Genomic DNA, 20,639 nt, shown 5'->3' with positions numbered 1-20,639 from the left:
CTTTCTCTTCAAATTGGGTAGAGCTTCAAGGTCCCAATCTTGTTTCGCTTGCTCACAAAAGCCGACTCCTTTCCTTTCATTGAGACAATTACAAGTACTTTCGTTCGCATCGCTCTTTGCCTAGCTTTCTCTTGACCCTGAGAGGATGGTATATTTTATGTTAAGTAGCAAATTACCAACTTTTTTTTCATTTAGTGTTTTGACTAATTTAAGTGTAATAAGTAGACTCAATGTTCTCCAGTCAGCGAAATTTCGGCGATTAGGAACGTGAAATTTCCCATTGAGTTACAATCAAACTCCTGAAGCGATTTTCCGAGTCCGCTTGAATAGAAATCGTTTCCGAACCCGTCAGGCACACAGTAGAGATATACAAATAGCTTACTAACCTCGTCTTCTCGGTCCGTACTGTAAGTTACGGATCCTCGTTTTTCCCCTTCGATTTATGGCCCAAGCGCGAAGCGCGCGGGTCATAAAGCGAAGGGGAAAAACAAGGATCCGTAACTTACAGTACGGACCTCGAAATTGGTCAGTAAGAGGTATTTAGTCGCCTAAAAAGTGGAAAGCTTTGACATAAATGTTGAAGAAAATAACTGACCTTCCACTTCTCTTATACGTCGCCAATGTTAGCACTTGCTCATCCCGAACCGTTTTTTTTCTCACTTTATTTTCATGAAATTGAGATCTTGCAAAAGATAGATTCAAGCGGGAGTTCAATTATGCCTAGTAAAGTCTACACTGAAATTAGCGCAGTACGAAATAATAACATACTCAGGCCTTGAGCGTCCTATGGCGCTACCAGGATTGATAATGATAAAAATAATCTATCTTTTCTTACCTACCTCTGAAGTAGAAATTGAAAGGGGTCGATACCAAGGGTTATCCATCTTTAATTTTTAAAAAAAAAAACTTTAAATGAAACTCGATATTAACGAACAGCCGCCCAGCACTTTTTTTGCATCAATGTTCTCTTCTTACATTTCATTACTTGACAATCAAATCAACTAACACTAGTCTGAAAAGGATCTCAATTTTCCGTGATCTTCTACCCATCAATAATAACAGGTAGAATCTACAATGTTATCCAAAACAACCACTTGCTATCTCCTTATTTTTAATTAAGAAAAGACGCGTTCGAAGACAACACAGCTGTCTTCGGCTCTTAGTTCAGCCGCTTTTCATATTTTGTTTTTACACGTTGTGACTAACTGGCTGTATCTCAATGTTTGTTTACACCATACGTGACGAGGCTGTCTAAGGAGCAATTCGTATCCATCTGTTGCTTCTGTTACATTTAATCGACTGAAGAGCAAAGCAAGAGTTCTACGCTGATATTTATAGCATATATTTTAAATTCAGTGGTTAAGAGTGAATTTTTCTAATTGTCGAACATAAGGTGGCACAAGTCGAAAAATCGATTTTTTTCATCCACAAATAGTCCCTAGGCAGATATGAAATGTGATATAGTTTTTTTAAGCTCGAAACGCTTTAAATTCGAGGCAATCGAGAAAGACTATTTTCACCTTAAAGGTAACCAAAATGGCCGATCGCAAAAGTTGAAAAAAGAAATCTAAACTTAATTTGCGTTTTCGTGTAAAGGAGAACCAAAACTTAGCGATACTTTTTCTTGAAAGGCAAAGTATTCAGCTTTCGGAAACTTGAGCGTCATTTATCTTAGTTGCAAGTCAAGCTTTCATTCCCGTGGAATTTACTATACAGTATGTGCCTGTTTTATCAGCCTCTTATCACGGGAAGACGTTGTATTTACTTCATAGAGAAGAAAACCCACGCGCTGGTGAATAAAAATGAAAGCTCACCGAGCAGGAGTAAGCTTTACATCTGTCATACAAACAAACTGAATCATGTCTTACTCCTGACGGGTACAGTCCTTAGAAAAAGCAACCAAAAGATCGTCTCACCTTGACATGACATGTATCAATTTTAAAAATTTCAAATTTCTTTCACCATTTGAATGGAAAAAGAAGATGACTTCGAGGGACTAATGAGTTCACATATGTATAATATCCAGTCCACCATTCCGACAATTCCAGTATAGTTCAGTTTGCACATGCGGATAAGCATCGCTTTACAGTGCCACGTTGTCACATGTAGTCGGCTAAGTGTTTTGTCTTTAAAAGCATTTATTTAGAGAAAGAATCGCGGGTTTTACACCGGTAGACTACAAGTAGTCCCTCTTTTGCTTAGTCCGTCGAGCGAGACGCGCATGAAAGGAGGGACTACTGCCTAAGCCAGGGAGTTTGAATTATGCGTTGCTCTCACAACTCAAAAATATGATTGGCTTATATTAGGAGCGTTGGCAACACGTTTTCAACCTTCGAGATACGTGTGACGTATTGCAGGAATGTTTATCTCGCTCTCTGAAAATAGAAAGCTTTGGAACCGGAGCAAATTGCGTCTCACAGGCCGCAATGTTCTTGAGATTCTGCCAGCAGGTTATGGAAAGAATTAAATTTATCAAGTGTTTTGTTTGACAAAGCTTTTCGCCTCGAACCCGAATGCGAGCGTGTTAATGATTTCGGCGCTCAACACTAGGTCAACAGCATCGTCGAAGAACAATTCCGTTAATATGAATTGACTGAGCTTGGCCTTTCTACCGTCCGTTTGAAAGATTAAACCGGCCTTTCACTTGAAACAGGACATTTGCTTGAAACTTTCCGCTGCTATCAGCAAACATGTCACTGCAGTTGGAAGATCTCCTATGTCAAATGATAATGTGCATTCCTGGTTGAAACTCTGCATTTGAAAATTTCGCAATAACTTTTAAATTCAAGCCTACAGACACGGCTAAAAATCGTTACAAATTGACTTCTTTGCCGTCGATAATGAGAGGACGTATCCTATTGGGCACGTGTAATGAGATTATAAAATTTACACCGAAAAATCACTCGGAGGTAGTCCCTCTTTCTTCATGCCCCCGGGAGTTCCCGCGGCCATTTTTTTCTCGCGGTTTTCTCTGGTGTCGCGCATGACGGACTAAGCGAAAGAGGGAGTCTATTGCACTGGCGACGAGGAAAACACGCTCGTTTAAACAACAGCAGTAGAAAAGAAAGCCAGAGAAACCTAGCAAGCAAAGTTTGAAGCCCAGCGAGAGAAGCAAGCAAGCAAAATACTACAACGCGTGAATCGATCGATCGACAAAACATATTTGACAGAACAAGCAGATACCGGCCGAGCAGCTCCAGTGCAAGTTATTACGGCAACGAGAAATCTGAAATCTCAACCATTTACCCTAGGAGATGACCCGATAGCCAAAGGAAAATCGTACGACGACTGGCTCAAAGAAATTGAACGGGAATTCAGATATTTTAAGATTGCGGAACCATTTGACAAAAAACATGCACTCATCATTTATGGACGGTCGATCAGTGTAAAGCTCCGTCTGACTAACGGAAAGCTGCCTTGTCCAAAATATCGACGAAAGGTGATCGGTCTATTTTATAACAACCATCGACGGACATCCTTACTCTCAGTACGATGCAAGATCTTCTGTCGAATGCTACTGATCCGGATGCAGGAAGAAGTCGAGCAGAGATTAAGGCAAGAACAGATCTTCATCCTTAGAAATATCTTGAAACAGAGTGCTTAGTGGCAAGCACCCCTGTACATCGGTTCAATCGATTTCAAGACAGCCTTGGATTTTTTTCAAGGCTTTAATTTCACAACTGCTTCAGTTGTGTACAACTGCAATGATTAATCATGTCCAGATCAGAAAGTGTGGTATTGTGTAGTTCAGAAAATGTCCATCCCTCCCCAATGGAAGACATATTTTCAAAACTAAGATATACCCCCGGTACTGTCTGAAAATTCCAATTAACTTCATACATTTCTTTAAATGTATTGATCTTACAGATCTCCCTTCCCCCACCCTCAGGAAATTCCAATCCTTTCTTTGGGGAGAGTATCGATATTACCTTGGAGCTGCACTTTGTTATTTAAAATCATACTTTTTCCACGTCGATTCAGAGCTACTTGTAAGTAGCTTTACAAAGGAGCATACAATACTGGAAGACACATCACCAAAGGTTCAATCGGTAACGCTTGGTATTTATTTATGTTTGGTGTGATATAACAAAGAGTTAAATTCTTCTCTGACATTCTCCCTTGCTCAGACTTAAGCCGAGACGCGCGGTTCAATTAATTCACATTCTTATATTTATAGTTTTTTAGACTTAATATGTCATACTGTAGTTTGAAATGATACTTTTGTTTAAGAAGTTGTCAAGATTACAAACTTTTGGTGAGAGCCTGGATGTTAATTACTATTACGAACCGAGCCAGCAAGAAAAAGAAAAACAAAAGAAAAAAAAAAAAAGAAAAATGGCAGCATACACATTTAAAGACGTCTCGGTAATTGCGTAACGCTACTTCAACATTTCTACTATACTGAAAACTTCATTCAGTGAATCTCTTCCTTCGTTTTTGCGTTAAGTTACAAGATTTAATACAAGAGAGGATAAATATGAGCCGTGTTTACGTTAACGTTTTCAGCGCCTTCCTTGAAATGAAACTTACATCATTTCAATACCTTATTTGTTCCCGATAAATCAGAGGCTCATGTGATTTTAAGCATACCACGCATACACATCAACACATGTTGTGCCATTGTTGCCAACGTCAGCACAATCGATCCAATCCTGTCCGTACCATATCTGCAACTCCTGATTGGGTGACACCGACACATTATTGGGAAGATCGCGGAAAACGAGCTCTGGAGATGTGTGGGTAGTTCCATTAAGGCGGTAATAGTGGTTTTTGGTGCAAGAATTGTGTTGCAATTCTTTAGCAGATGGCAGGATGACTTCTTGCTGTGCATTGGTAATGATAGTCAGTAAGCCGTTTTTGCCATACGATGGTTCATATGCGCAGCCCCAGTAGGATGCCGGCTCATTTTTGTTGCATTTGATCGAACCCGACTTGTGGACGAGCTTCATTGTCTTGAGAAGTCCACTCTTTGTGATGTTAAAGGCGCCATACTGGTTATCTCGTGCTCCAAAGCAAACAGGATCTGTGTTTATCTTCTGCCAGTTCTCTAAAATGAATTTCAACGATAGGCAGCAGAAATGAAAAAAAAAACAAAAACAAAAAACAAAAACAAAAACAAAAACAAAACACAAACAAATACAAAACAAAACAAAACAAAACGAAACAAAAAATAATAATACTAAAGCAAACACCTTTTGGAAACGACGAAACTGTAAATCAAGGAAATGAGAAACGCTCTATCTTAACAGAACTAGATCGCAGTTAAGAGTAAGTAACTGTTGGGTCAAACAATTGCTGACTGATAAGTTCACCCTAAGCAAGAGTTTGTTTCGCGTCATACATTTGGATCCTGTTCCACGCCCTTTCTGCTCAAGGGACTATTACAACAATGTTAAGATGTTATGTAAAAGGTAAGTGCTAACCTGACACAATTTTGAAAAAATATTTGTTTCTTATTTCATGCCTTCTCACTATTTGAAACTAATAAGGTAAACCCGTTTACTATAAAAGCAGTTGCTCCTGTCCAAAGATCCCAAGAGTGGACAGAAATCTAACAATTCTGCAAATCAACTCTCACCTCTTGATTGTTTTGCACGCTTTGCTTTATTCTTGTGCCGTTGAAAACAGCAAGACTGCTTGCTACAAAATTGATTGGTTGATCGATTAATCGATTAAATTCCTAATTATTTTTATGGAGGTGCTACAAGGTTGAGCTACTTTACCAATAGACTAACATGCCGCACCTTTACAGCGAGCCAGGATTGTCTGAGCATTCCCATCAGAGTATATCCAGTAATCCCCGTTAGTCATCTCATTTCCTTCACTCGCCTTGATCTCACTGCACGATTCAGCAGGAAGCTCTTGAATGGAGCCAAGAGGGACTGCGTGATAAAGAAGGAAACACTTTCAAAAAGATATTTTTTTCAAGATCGTGCAGAAGTAGTTTATTTTTCATTCAAATGTTAGCAAGAACAAAACAGATACACTTTGTAGTTTAGTAAACAGGTCATATTCCCTTGCAGAGCTCCTATGGTTCACGTTCGATGTATCAAAATTCAAACATGGGAGCTAGCTTTCTACCAAACATCTAGTTTTGGTCTTATTTGTTTGTCCATTTTGTATTTTATTTACTATTATATCTCTCAGTTACTACGTAAGCTGTGAATGATCAATTTAGAGGGCGACTCTACTGTACAGCCCGCTAAAATTTAAAGCTGTTTTTATTGTCAAACTGTTTCGTGATTTATCACCAAGTGATCTTAACTTTTATAGCAAGTAAAAGTTTAAAACTTTCTTTTATTATAAATTATGTCTTAAGAGTGTGTCCATGAGAAAACCAGGCAGGAGGTGATACAGCTCAAGTCACTGATTTCGCTCAAACGTGGTACAAATGTTGGGTTTGGTGAGTCAATGACTATGGCAAAAACTAAGGTCAAAATATTTTATTCCCTTCAAGTTAGGGCGACCCCCTACAAAAATTGCCGTTTGTCACTAATTTATGCATATTTACCAGCTGTCTTTGATTTAGTATTTCTACAACAAGAAAGGCCATGTGAAAATGAAATCCACTGGATCATGTTCTACTATTATCAGTCTCAGAGCACAGATATTCATTTGAACTAGACAATTTGTTTTCTCTCCGTGCTCCATCTTAAGTAAGGTGAATATTTCGTGGTGTTGTGAATAGCCTTTTAAAATTGATGGCAAATATCTGCACTGGGCAACAGCAAATACACATTATTCTAATATGAATAAAGAGAGCTATTACTAAAGTTGTCAAAAAAAAGCCATAAAATGTTTGAATATTTTTTCTGTGTTGGCATACTGTTTACGCAGGACTTCATGATTTTTGGCCATTTCATTAACATCCACTAAAACACAAAAGCTATTTTTCTGTCATAACCTAACTCGAAATCAACAAGAAATATCTACCTAAGTATTTTCCTATCAATTGCCAGTTTAAATTCGGCAAAAAGAAACACTTGAAACATTTCTTTCATATATTTTCAGAGCTACATTTTGTGGCATTCTCACGATATAAAACGCGATAGAAGAAGATTCAACTCGTAAGTTCCCTCAACTTAGGTTTTCAGGCGTAAAATAGAATGGAAAAGAGAAATAACTACTACATACATGTCACTTAGACGCGATTTTGCGCTCTCGTTGATTCTTGGATTGCGAAATGTCCATTTTCGTGTCATCTGTTCCGTTGCTTCGACCCGAAGTTTAAAGAAAATATCCATTTCCATCCCAATTTGGTCATCAGAGATATCAACATTTGCTGAGAAAGCTGCTGAAAAGGCCGTTTAGAATCCAGGAAGAGCCATCACTGCTGCAAGTGTTATAGCATACAGATTTCTTTCAAAGCCCACCACACAACATTCCGCCATCTTTGACGATATTAAGCGGTACAATTTGTATCACCACACATGATTTATCTGCCGAAATGAAAGAAGACAACCGCTGACTTTTCAACGGGTAAGTTAAAGATGGCGAAGTGTTTTGTGATGGATTTAAAAGCAATCTGTATGTTAAAACAACAGTGATCGCTCTCTCTGTATTTTAAACGGCATTTTGAGTAGTTTTTTCGACAAATGTTGATATCTCTGATGATGAAAGCGGGATGGAAATGGATATTGTCTTTAAACCTCGGGGTCGAAGCAACGGAACAGATGACACAAAACGTTCTGGACATTTTGCAGACATTAGGCAGACCCGTGAGAATGCCACAAAATGTAGCTCTGAAAATATATAAAAGAAATGTCTCAAGTGTTTCTTTTTGCCGAATTTATACTAGAAATTGATAGGAAAGTACTTAGGTAGATATTTCTTGTTGATTTCGAGGTGGCCATTGACTCCTGTGCCGGCCGTAACCGGCCGTGACGAACCTTGGCCTTTCTTCCACTTCTGACGTCATCACCTTTGACCAAAATTGGCATCATCCATGCTCAACGTCTGCAGCAGGCAAAGATCTTTCCAATGATACCCAGATCAGAGTGATCGGCCCAATGGAGCCTGAGATATGCACAAAAATGCTGAAAAAGTTGAGTGAAAAATTCAGAGCAAAATTCCTTGCCACTACACTTGGCTACTCCTTGGCAAAAATCGCCCGTCTCGATGATTTCTCAGAATGTTTTAAACTGAAAGCAAGCCCGGTAGAAGGTCAATCACTGCAGCAAGAAGAAAAGAAAAGGAGGAAAAGGGAAAGCGAAAAAGAAAAAAAAATCGAAAAGCCTAAAGACGTAGGTCACTTTCATTTTGATTTCTGCGCATGCCCGAGCAAAAATGTCGTAAAACGCGATGCTAGTGGAAAGAAAGGCATGCTGTCATGTTGCAAATGCCTTTTTGAGTAGATTGGAGCTAATTTGGCCCATATCCAGCCTGAAAATCTCCAAAATGTCCAAAAAATGCGTTTTTGGCGAGAAGCTCCAGGAGTCAATGGGTTAAGACAGAAAAATGACTTTTGTGTTTTAGTGGATGTTAATGAAATGGCCAAAAATCATAAAGTCCTATATATGTAAACAGTATGCCAACATAGAAAAACTATTGAAGTCCCCAAACATTTTATGGCTTTTTTGACAACTTTAGTGATTGCTCTCTTTATTCATGCTAGAATAATGCGTATTTGCTGTTGCCCAGTGCAGATATTTGCCATCAATTTTAAAAGGCTAGCTATTCACAACACCACGAAATATTCACCTTACTTAAGATGGAGCCACGTTGAGAAACAAATTGTCTAGTTCAAATGAATACCTGTGCTCTGAGACTGATAATAGTAGAACATGATCCAGTGGATTTCATTTTCACATGGCCTCTGTTGTTGTAGAAATACTAAATCAAAGACAGCCAATTAAATATGCATAAATTAGTGACAAACGGCCATTTTTTGTAGGAGGTCCCCTAGCTTGAAGGGAATAAAATATTTTGACCTTAGTTTTTGCCATAGTCATTGACTCACCAAACCCAACATTTGTACCAAGTTTGAGCGAAATCAGTGATTTGAGCTGTATCACCTCCTGCCTGGTTTTCTCATGGACACACTCTTAAAACCTGCTAACCACTTTTAAAACAACGATTTCAAATTGACACGTTTTGCTTTCGACGTGCTTCTGAAATTTGAAGCTGTTCCGCGTGAATAAAAATCGTTCCCGAAACCCGTCAGACACAGAGTCGAGATGTTAGAAATATCTTACTAACCTCGTCTTCTCGGTCCGTACCGTAAGTTACGGATCCTCGTTTTTTCCCTGTCGATTTATTGCCCGCGTGCATAAATCGAAGGGAGAAAAACCAGGTCCGCAACTTACAGTACGGACCTCGAACTCGGTTAGCAAGAGGTAATCACCAATTTTTTTTGGATCCAGACTGTGGGATTTTAAAATAATTTTAAATTCGAAGTCCTGTTAAAATTTTGACACAGGTGTATATCGTGCATATGCTGTTGTCGAGCACAATTTTGTTGCTGCAAACGACAGTATCAGTGCGAGGCTGCTATTCTTGTTCAGAGATAACGGGACCGTCACCTGGATGCGCCAACTTATCAAAATACGTGACCAAACAGAAACTTGGTGTAATATATTCGTAACCGGAAGTTGTGTTAAGCTGTTGTATTACCCAAGATGCTTAGAGAATAAAGTTGTTGTGTTGAGCAAGCCTAGCTCGTGAACATGTTGTTACGTCATCAAGCCGTACTTTTGCTAGTATGTTTCATTTTGGCGGCGAGGATGGGATACGCTACATGCACAAAGACGCATGAGAAATCCAGTGAAAATTTGATTTTCTCTGTGTGAGGAAAAAAGTTTGTTTTCGACCGAGGCAACTTGATCAAAGTTTGAGCACGTGCTATCAAAATGGCGGGAATTGGATTGTTTGGTCGTGTCGGCGAGTTCAGCCCTGAGCGAGAGACTTTTCGTTCCTATGTGGAAAGAATGGAAATGTTCTTCATGGCAAATAATATCATGGAAGAAACAGGCGAGGGTAAAGAGGAAGCCAATCTCGCAGTTGCAAATAGGAAACGTGCTATCTTTCTGACTGAGATTGGACCCGAAGCATATTCTAACCTGAGCAATCTGCTGGCACCAGTGAAACCAAAAGACACTCCTTTTGCGGACATTGTCAAAGCATTGGAGAAACATTACAATCCAGCGCCAAAGTAGGTCACCTTGCATCAGTTTGTTGCAGTTAAGATGTTGAGTCTAGCATGAAAACAAAACAACCAGGAGCGAAAAGGTAATCTTCATAGTGTGTTAGAATTAAACACAGAAGGTTGTGATCATAATGATGAGTTAGGTATTTATTCCATGTATGCAGTTGGTACAGATAATCCTACCAACAAAAGTTATACTGTAGAAATGAGCATAAATGGTTCACCATGAGCAATGGAAGCACGTTTCCTATTTGCAACTGCGAGATTGGCTTCCTCTTTACCCTCGCCTGTTTCTTCCATGATATTATTTGCCATGAAGAACATTTCCATTCTTTCCACATAGGAACGAAAAGTCTCTCGCTCAGGAATTGAAGCCAAGTGATGGATGATGGCCAGGAGCGGCCAATAACCTATGTCTCTCGGAGACTGAGTTCAAGTGAAAGGAGCTATGCACAAATTGAGCGTGAAGCATTATCAATTGTTTTTGGTGTAAAACAATTTCACCATTTTTTGTATGGGCGTAAATTTACCCTGATCACTGATCACAAACCATTGTTGGGAATTTTCAATCCCAAATCCGCTATCCCCACACTAGCAGCAGCTCGGATGCAGAGGTGGGCTCTAGTACTTTCAGCGTATGACTATGAGATTGAATACAAAAGATCTGAAGACCATGCTAACTGTGATGTTCTATCAAGGCTACCACAGAGGACTCCACAGCGGGAAGTGAGGGTGTGGTCTACAGTGTGAGTGTAATTGATGATGATTTTCCAATCACTGCAGAGGATTTAGGAAAGGCAACCCTTGTAGATCCTGTACTTGTTAAGGTACATCAATTTGTGATGTCAGGTTTGCCAGAAGGGTGTCCTGATGAGACCCTCAAACCCTATCATAATAGAAGAAATGAGCTGTCCTGTGAACAGGATTGTGTCCTTTGGGGCTCTAGGGTGATTATTCCACCAATCTTTAGAGCCAAAATGCTGGGGCAGTTGCATTGGGAACACCCTGGTATATGTGGTATGAAAGCAATTGCTCGTACATGCATGTGGTGGCCAAAAATGGATCAGGAAATTGAGGAAGCATTGAGAGTATGTACAGTATGCCAAAATGTTAGAAATGCCCCACCCAGTGCACCCCTGATCCCATGGAAGTGGCCAGCTAGACCATTTCAACGGATCCATATTGATTTCTGTCAAAAGGGTAATGATTACTTCCTTTTAGTAATCGATAGCCACTCAAAGTGGATTGAAGTGAAACATATGAGCTCTACAACTACTGAACGGACTATTGATGAGCTCCGTTTAATTTTTGCTACTCATGGTTTATCTGAAGAGGTGGTGTCTGACAACGGACCACAGTTTACGTGCGCTGAATTGGCCGAATTCATGCGCAAAAACGGCATCAAGCACACGTTGGTTCCACCCTATCACCCTCAATCTAATGGGGCAGCGGAGAGGTCTGTGAGAGTTGTTAAGGATGCTTTAGTTAAACAAGTGCTTGAGGGTAAAAGGGCATCTCTATGAAACACAGACTTGCTAATTTTCTATTTCGGTATCGCACAACCCCTCACAGTACAACTGGTGTGACCCCCGCTGAGTTGATGGTGAAGCGTCGCCTAAGAACAAGGTTAAGTCTGATTAAGCCTAATCTGGCACAAGTTGTAGAGAATAAGCGAGAGAAACAGAAAATGTATAAGGATTTGAAATGTAAGAGGGAAAGATCCTTTGTAGGAAATGACAGGGTGCGGGTACGAAACTCGAGGGCTAACTCTAAGACTGGTAAGTGGATTCCAGGCACTATAATTAAAGTTTGTGGGCCCAGAACCTATGTAGTTAGGACAGGACACAAAACCAGAAATGTACACACTGATCACATGATAAGAGCACATGATAATGTACCAGATGATGTCAGTGAGCCAGATGTCGTGGTGCCTGAATCAAGTAGTCAGAAAATAAATGATGGTAATGTGAATCCTCTCGATAGTACTTCTGAACCACATGTAGATCCGCCTGAAAACGAGGATACTGTTGTATCTCCTTTAGTTGTAAGTAGTCCACCTACAGTTTTGCGAAGATCTCAAAGGATTAGAAACCAGTTGTTAAACTTAACCTGTAACTTTAGGTTATCACTATGTCTTGGGTACAAGTGCATCCTGAAAATCTGGGGGAAAGCAGTGTAATATATTCGTAACCGGAAGCTGTGTTAAGCTGTTGAATTACCCAAGATGCTTAGAGAATAAATTTGTAGTGTTGAGCAAGCCTCGTGAACTTGTGTTGTTGTGTCACCAAGCCATACTTTTGCTAGTATGTTTCACTCGGCCTCTTAAAAACACGTGCTCAGCGGGCCGCAAATGACTGACAACTGGCTGCAAATGCATATCAGCCCTGCAGCTGATTGGTTCTTGTCTCATCATCCGACGGATTTTAACCAATTAGAGTAAGGGTAGCGCTGACGAGAGAAAACCACTCACTTACGAAACTCTAGTTTCACACTGCAGTTTTTTCAGTCGTCGAATCGTCAACGAACGAAACCTGAAGTAATGGAAGAAATAAGGGGTCAAAACTCAGATTTGGACAAATTAGAAGCAAAAGCTCAGGCGGAAAATACGGAGAAAGCCACTTTGTGGGTGATGAAATCTGAGAAATGGTGTGACAAACAAAAGCTGAAAGTTGACTTCAACTGTGTAACAAGGGTCGAGGTAAATGGATTACTTCGAAATTCTGTGCTAAAGTTAAATCGGAAAAAGGCCAACCACTAACACAAAGTACTCTCACAGATAACTTTGTGATGTGTCTATTATTTATAGACGATTTTATCCAATTTTTCCTGTAATTTTTAAGAGCTGGTTGAATCAACAATTACATGATAATTTGAAGTGACTTTGAATTCATTATTCTCTTGTATTATTAAAACGGGCATTCTTGATATCATTTGGCCTTGTATATTGATAATAATGATAATGATAATACTTTTTTATTGTTTATTTGCGCCTTTGTAGTGTCATTTGCGACAAATGACATTACAAGAGCGCAAATAAACAATATTCCCTCAAAGAGTCGTGTTATAGTTGTTACCGCCATATCGCGAAGCCAATCTCGATCGGTCTCCAAACATCGTTTTAAAAAAAGAACAAACGTTTAAGTTTACTCACGACAACGAATTTGACTGAAAATAGAACAAAAATAAACAATTATTTACAACATTCGACGGCTGAACGGACAAACCCCGAAAAACACAAACTTACAGCTTTTTCCCGAAATGAATGATTGACTTCTGGTAGACGATGATCGCGAAAAGGAAATTATAAGAACAGCGACAATTCAACGACTAGCTCTAATATAACTAGAAGGATGTTAGTTTGACCGTTGCCAGAGAATTTAAACTACTAGTCTTATTAACATATTGACCTCACGCGCGCGCGAAAATACCAGATGTCCCGCGGGGCCTCTTGTAAGCATAATTAGCAAGAGTGTTACAATAGTAAATGGTTTGAGCCCAGGAGAATCAGTAGTTCGTATAGTGTGATCGTCGGGGTGAGGGTAGTTCCGACCTACTGAAGTTGACGCTACGAACAGGAACCCTGCACCTGTTACTACCGTGACTATACCTTACATCAATGGCACTTCTGAGACCATCTCACGGATCCTACAGCCCTACAACATCCGTGTAGCCCACAAACCTACAACTAAGCTACGACACTTACTGACCAACGTGAAAGACAGGGACGAACCAAACAACAGACAGGGAGCAGTTTACAAGATCAATACATGGACCAAATACCGACCAATTTGACTAACAATAGACGGATCGAAACCCACCAATGACGGATGACAAACTTTACACGAGTCTTTCAGCCAATACCATCATGGCTAAACTGACCAATAACGTTCAACGGACCAGACTTATAACATCATCGACTGACAAACACTATTCACTTGACTCTGAAGATGACTTCCGCTCAGGTTGTCGAAACGTCAGTTAACAACAACAGTTCTTTTCAGAACTACCCTCACCCGACGATCACACTATACGAAAAGTCGTGTTGTTCGCATATTAATCTCGCTCCTTTTCGTCCATATATATCGTAACAATATTTTGAAAAAGAAATGAAATTTAACTTCTTTATCTAACTCCAGTAACTGAAGTTTATAGCCGTCTTATTGCTTCCGCGAATGGCTGTGAGAACTCTCGACTGCGGTTTGAGCTCCTAACAATTTTCATCTTAGTTGGCCAATCTTCTCTTAATTGTCAAATAGAACGTAAAGATGCAACTGTTGGCCTAGCGTGTTAACATATGCACATTGCATTCAATGTATTCATCTTAATTAATGGAGTTCATTTCGGGCGAATGATTACGTGGCTTTTGGGATTTCAATAAATAGTAATAAATTCCCACTGGGAGCCCTCACTCCCAAACGCCCCAGGCAAGGATAAGATATGGGAAGAAGCGAGCCCGGAGGCGAAAAGGAGCGGGAGCTAGCTAGGATGGCAACAATGGTCGTCGCTGCGGGGAGGAGGGAGGGACGCCAAGCTAACGACTGGCGAACGTTTAACGAAAAGAGGATTAAACAGGCCAAAACACGTCTATTTATACAAAACCTGTGTGAAACAGAACACCCAGGAGACTACGAGCGCGCGGGGATTTTTATCCTTGAATCCAGGAGAGATTTGGGGCGTTTGTACGAGATGGTCCCAGTGAGAATAGTAATAAATAATAAATGAATTTATAAAGCGCGCCATACTCCAATAATTGTCCGTAGCGCTTTAAAAACTACATGATTCGGTACCATTCAGGCTAACGAGACTTAGAGAGTGCTGTAATCAAGAGGGATAAAAACTCAGCCTGACTGCTCCCCGCTTCCCAGCTTCCATTGGAAGGATCACCGCCAAAACTAAGTGCTCGCAGGCAAAATTTTGCCAGATACACAGGCTAGCATTCAATATGGCTGCATTGTAAATGAGAGACAAACAAGAAAGGGGAATTGAAGTGGTGTACCTCTGTTTTTTGCTCGTTTCATGTAGAACCTTGTTTGATCCGCTATGAAATCTCCAGGTCTTGCTTCCTTGGTTCGATTGTTCAATTCACAGAGGTTTTGATCAATGACGTAATTGTAGCTTTGACACGTGACTTCTTCGGCACACCTGAAATAGCAGCTTTCATGCCATTCGATCTTGAACGTTTTAAAGGTGTGGCCTCTGAGGAACATTCCTCTAATAGAGTATTCCGCTGCTGGTTGACATTGGGCAGCAGCTTGAAATACACCAATCCGGGACATCAGGAACGCAACTGAGAGCCAGAACTTGGGATTCATAATGTCTGCTATAAGCGAGATAAAAACGAGCATCTCAAAATTGAAGAAATGACCCAAATTTTAGAATGATTTGAGACGTAATTGAAATTGTAAAGAGAATTGAGGAAAATGCTTGCGGGAAATGAAATCCCAAGGGCTACAACAAAATATTCGTTGTCTATCGCAAATTTTGGACATTTTGAAAGTTCTGTTACAAAACATTTGGGTTTGTATGCTGTGTGAGCGGAACTTTCCTTTGTGTTTTTAGACTGTGTAGCGCATTGGTTGTGATTTGCCGCCGCGTCTGGCTCGGCAGCATTGGATTTGCCAAACACCGGGAAATCCACTGCCCTTTCTCTTCAAATTGGGTAGAGCTTCAAGGTCCCAATCTTGTTTCGATTACAAGTACGATTACAAGTACTTTCGTTCACATCACTTTAGCCCTTAGCCTTCTCTTGACCAGACTAACTGCCCCTGGGAGGATGGTACTCTCCGCGATAATTAGCAAATTACCAACTTTCTTTTATGTGTTTTGACTAATTAAAGTGTAATTAGTAAACTCTATGTTTTACAGTTAGCGAAATTTCGGTTTAGAGCGTAAAATTCCCTACGTGACACCAAAACTTCAGTTACAATCAAACTTTCGTAACGATTTTCGTTGAGCACATTTCCGGCTCAGCGCGTGATTTACTTCCTGAACAAGGGGGAATTGAAAAAAGATGTAGAGGCCCAGCTTTGAAAAGCAACTGGTGGTAGAACTGTAAAAAGATATAAATACATTTGTTTGTTGCCTTGTCTAAAGCAGAAATTTGAAAGAACTGATATCCGAAGTCTTCTGTGTTGGACTCTGAAAATAGAAATTAATTTACGCAATGCCTGCCGCTGTCGAGGCATCATCCTTATTGGCTCTCCTTTGCAGTTAAATTTGGTTTTGAATTGATATCAATATTTACTTTTTTATTAAATGCATGACAACTGCATGACGTCTGTCTTTCAAATGGAGAATTTGAAAAACTTGATTTGCCTCTATTACTTTTGTTACTGAGATTCCATTTTATTTTCATAATTTTTATTTACCGGACATCGGGCCAACAGTGCAGGAAAACTATTTCATTTACAACAAAACTTTCTGTCGGAAAAATTTCAGCTCATTAGTCGCCTAAAAAGGTAAAAAGCTCTCACATAAGTGTTTAGGAAAATAACTGACCTTCTACTTCCCTTATCCCTCGCCAATGTTAGCATTCGCTCATCCCGAACCGGTTTTTTCTCACTTTTAATTTCACGAAATTGAGATCTTGCAAAAGATAAATTTAAGCGGGAGTTTCAATTATGCCAAGTTAAGTCGTCTACACTAAAACTAGTGCAATAGGAAATAAGAACGTAGTAAAATGAGGCCTTAAGCGTCCTATGGCGCGACCAGGACTGATGGTGATAAACTTGTTTGCTTCACACCAGAAGCTAGAAGTTTATATGAATTATTTCATATAAACTTCACATCACCAGAAGCTAAGTTAGTTTCAAGTAAGCACTTGACTCAAGTCCAGTTAAAAATCTGAAATTGCTCTTTAGAAAACTTGGCTTCACACCTGATGACAAAGTATATTACTTGAAGCATTTTTGCAGTGAAATCAATCATACATATCACAAATGCGATTGTTCGGCAGTAAAATCGTGAGGAAATGCATATAGTTGCTTTGCTGCTAAAGAGCAACGGAACAAACGAACGGCTCAACAACGCGGTTTTCGGTAAAGATATTGCTGTAGGGCCTTAGTTAACCTAGAAAATGCATTTCCGTGCGACTCGTCCAATGTTCAACAGAGTTTTTCGGGTGCAAAGAAATGACCTGGTTGAAACTTGAAACAGCAGAAGAGCATTTGGTGTCGAATGGTTTAGGCTGTCTATGAAAATGAAATTCAAGCAAGTTGTTTATTGGTCCGTTATCAGAATTGTAGCAACGCTGCACATCGCTTTCAGTTGGCTTCATTTCCTATCGGTCAAGTACGTTCTCAAGTGTGGTGTAGACCATACTTGGCGGCGCACTTCGGCTTCTTTGATCTACCAACGTTTGCATGGTCACTAAGTTAAGTCCAAGTAAGTATAGTTTACCCCTTCACCCTCAAAGTAGGTTGGCAGTGTACTAAGATTATACTTACAAGCTCTAGTGTGAAGCCAAGTAATCTATCACTTCTTACCCACCTCAGAAGCAGGAATTGAAAGGGGTCGATACCAAAGATTATCCTTCTTAAAACGAACAGCTACCCAGCTCTTTTTTTTTTTTTGCATTATTTATATTGGCACTCTTCACATTTCACTTCTCACATTTCATTTCTTGTCAATCAAATCAACTGACACTAGTCTGAACAGGATCTCAATTTGCTGTAATCTGCTACCCACCAATGAGCTAAGTTAATAAGTAGAAAATACAATGTTGTCCAAACTGCTAATTGCAACCAGGTACTATTTTACGAATTGATCGTTATCTTACCTTATGCCACTGCCAGAAGAACGCCAGGTCCTTTATGTGTCGAGATCTCAAAATATGCTTGCTTAAAAAAGTGATCTCAAAATTAGGTAACCACTTTCCAAATTCTTATTGGCCTATTTTATGTTATTAACATTTCTTTATATCAATCTGTTTACTTTGTTCCTAAATAAGCAAGGTTAATATGGCTTCTGTTTTGACAACCTGTCTCCTTATTTTTAATTAAGAAAAGACGCGTTCGAAGACAACACAGCTGTCTTCGGGTCTTAGTCCAGCCGCTTTTCATATTTTGTTTTTACAGGTTGTGACTCACTGGCTGTATCTCAATGTTTGCTTTCATCATACGTTATAAGGCTGTCTAAGGAGCAATTCGTATCCATCTGTGGCCGCTGTTCCATTTAATCGACTGAATAGCAAAGCAAGAGTTCTACGGTGATATTTATAGTACATATCTTAAATTCAGTGGTTAAGAGTGAATTTTTCTAATTGTCAAACATAAGGTGGCAGAAGTCGAAAAAAATCGATTTTTGTTTTTTCATCCACAAATAGCCCCTAGGTAGATACGAAATGTGATATAGTGTTTTTTTAAGCTCGAAACGCTTTAAATTCGAGAAAATCGAGAAAAACTATTTTCACCTTAAAGGTAGCCAAAATGGCCGATCGCAAAATAGCCGTTTTCTCGCTTTGTATTCAACTTTTATCAGCTTTTGATATGCATATCATTTTCTGGAAGACCGCAGGTAACATTCTGTAGGCCACAATTAACTCCAGTCTCATCTTGCGATTCTTGTGACGAATTAAGTGTAGATTTAATCTCTGTAAGCACGATAGCAACCAAAAAAGTGTTTGTAAACCCTCTCAGGTGTTGGTCAATTTAATATTTTTAACAAACGTCTTCCATTACAAGCGTAGATATTCTTGACAATTTTTTCCATTATAAGTCTAGAAGTTTCTTCAGGCGTTTGTTGCTTACGTTTGCTTGTTTGTCTGTTTCTTTTTTTTGGGGGGGGGGGGGCAATCTAAAGATGACTTAGTTTTCAGACATCAAAAGTCTATTCAGTCTATGTTTCGGTTTCAACAGCACGCACACTTCGCTACAGCCCGAAACAACATTTTACGCGATCAAACAATTAAATGCAACCGACGCAATTTTGATATTACCCGTAATCTTTTACGTAGTACTTCTAATCATGTTTTACTGGAACCAAACGAAATTAAGAAAAATGGAAAGATGACACTTCCTGATAAAAGACATAAAGACACATCTGTGACGACAATGCCACACGGCAGAATGGAGATCTTGCAAAATTCTCACTTTCTCCAATTCTTTCCATCGTTTTTCACTCAGCGAAACCTCGGTTTAGGACGTAAAACTTCCATTGTGTGGCACCGATCATTATGTTATAACCAAACTCTCGAAGCGATTCCAAGTAAGCATAAATTTCTTAGCACGACGTCATTGTACTTCCTCAGTTGACAAAAATACAATTGAAAACTGGCAAAATAAAGCTTACCTGTGAAAAGTTACAGGTAGTAGAATTGTGACAACAAGATATAGATATTTCTTACCTTATCCGAAACAGAAATTTGAAAAAACTGATACCCGAGGTTCTCTGCGTTCGACTCTGAAATATGTATTGACTAAGTGATCCTAAATTAATATACCCAGTGCTTAAAACTGTTGAGGCATCATCCTTATTGGCTCTCCTCTGTAGTTTAATACAAATATTCAAGATTAATATTTACTTTGACATTCAATGGATGACACCTGTCTTTTAATTCGTCGCTTTTCCTCGTCCCGTTTTCTTTTACCGTTATAACTTCTATTTAGGGGACTTAATCTCAGTAAACTATTCTCCCAGAAGAAAGCCAGGCTTAAAGATAATGATGACCATCTCAGTATACGGCGAAATGATGATCTTTCGTTAACAACAATAAGACCTTCTCTTCATGCTGTAAATTAATTTGGACGGGGGCCAATAAATTGATATGCTCATCCCGAGCCGGGTAGTTTTATCATTGTTTAAATATTTTTTTTTCCACTTTTTGTTTAAAAATGTTTAGCTTTTGGCTGATTAAGTGTCATTGTCAGAGAAAACCGGGCAGTACCAAAAGATCTAGGTCGGCCGTTTACCTTCATCTTTTCACAGTACAAAAGCTATCCGAAAAGATTAACAACCATGACATTTGCCGAGGTAGGCGTTCGTTTTTCTGTGAGATATCACCACATCATGATTTTGTGCTCTCAAGCGGTCGAAAATGGCCGAAATTTCGGGCAACTTTAGGTGAGCCTAAAAGATACTTCTTACAAATTCCAGGAACTCTTATTTTCGTGCGATAATATTTGTCCCTTTATTAGTTGACTGAGATATATTTGAGGTCTTTCGCTTTAATTCTACGGTTTTTACGAGGTGCCAAATATTGCCCCCGAATCAGTTGAGAGTGACTCAAATTTTAGCCATTTTCAGCGAGTCGTTTTTCAAAAGTGCGGCAGTTTATTTCCACAAAAAAACAATTTTGTGATAGTCTCTTGCATTGTTATCAATATCCGGTTGAGCTAAAATTGGTATCTACAAGCAAATCGGAGTAATTGGTCTCGCAAAGTCCAAAAAAAATCATTAGTCAGAAATATTTCCCACAAATATTTAGCGAAAAATATCACCTCATTCCAACTTTCTGCGATTGTTACTCATGATTTAATGAAAGATCTGCAAAAATTAG

General features: G+C 39.4%; 1 protein-coding gene across 2 annotated transcripts; it reads right to left on the bottom strand.

The window, feature by feature from the left end:
- Positions 1 to 1,222: 1,222 nt before the first annotated feature.
- Positions 1,223 to 18,783, bottom strand: LOC145469630 (uncharacterized). Of its 2 annotated transcripts, XM_081453389.1 has the most exons (4): positions 17,633 to 18,783; positions 15,141 to 16,282; positions 5,745 to 5,882; positions 1,223 to 5,047 (listed from the first exon to the last, which is right to left on the bottom strand). In XM_081453389.1, the coding sequence occupies exons 2-4, from the start codon at positions 15,487 to 15,489 to the stop codon at positions 4,581 to 4,583; spliced, it is 954 nt and encodes a 317-aa protein (XP_081309515.1). In that variant the 5' UTR covers positions 15,490 to 16,282; positions 17,633 to 18,783; the 3' UTR covers positions 1,223 to 4,580. The 2 variants fall into 2 exon arrangements, with proteins under 2 accessions (XP_081309515.1, XP_081309514.1); XM_081453388.1 differs by lacking the exon at positions 17,633 to 18,783 and having other exon boundaries at positions 15,141 to 16,310.
- Positions 18,784 to 20,639: the final 1,856 nt, after the last annotated feature.

Source organism: Orbicella franksi, chromosome 15, assembly GCF_964199315.1.
Source record: "Orbicella franksi chromosome 15, jaOrbFran1.1, whole genome shotgun sequence".
NCBI classification, from domain to species: domain Eukaryota; kingdom Metazoa; phylum Cnidaria; class Anthozoa; order Scleractinia; family Merulinidae; genus Orbicella; species Orbicella franksi.
Note: the sequence above shows the minus strand (reverse complement) of the source record. Positions and strands in the feature narration are given on the sequence as shown.

Excerpts from the sequence above, each read along its gene's own strand:
- LOC145469630 (XM_081453389.1), bottom strand. The coding sequence starts at position 15,489 with ATGCTCGTTTTTATCTCGCTTATAGCAGACATTATGAATCCCAAGTTC. Across the intron at positions 5,883-15,140 it reads GAAACGAGCAAAAAACAGAG|TCCCTCTTGGCTCCATTCAA; the intron begins GTACACCACTTC and ends TTTATCACGCAG. Across the intron at positions 5,048-5,744 it reads AATCCTGGCTCGCTGTAAAG|AGAACTGGCAGAAGATAAAC; the intron begins GTGCGGCATGTT and ends AATTCATTTTAG.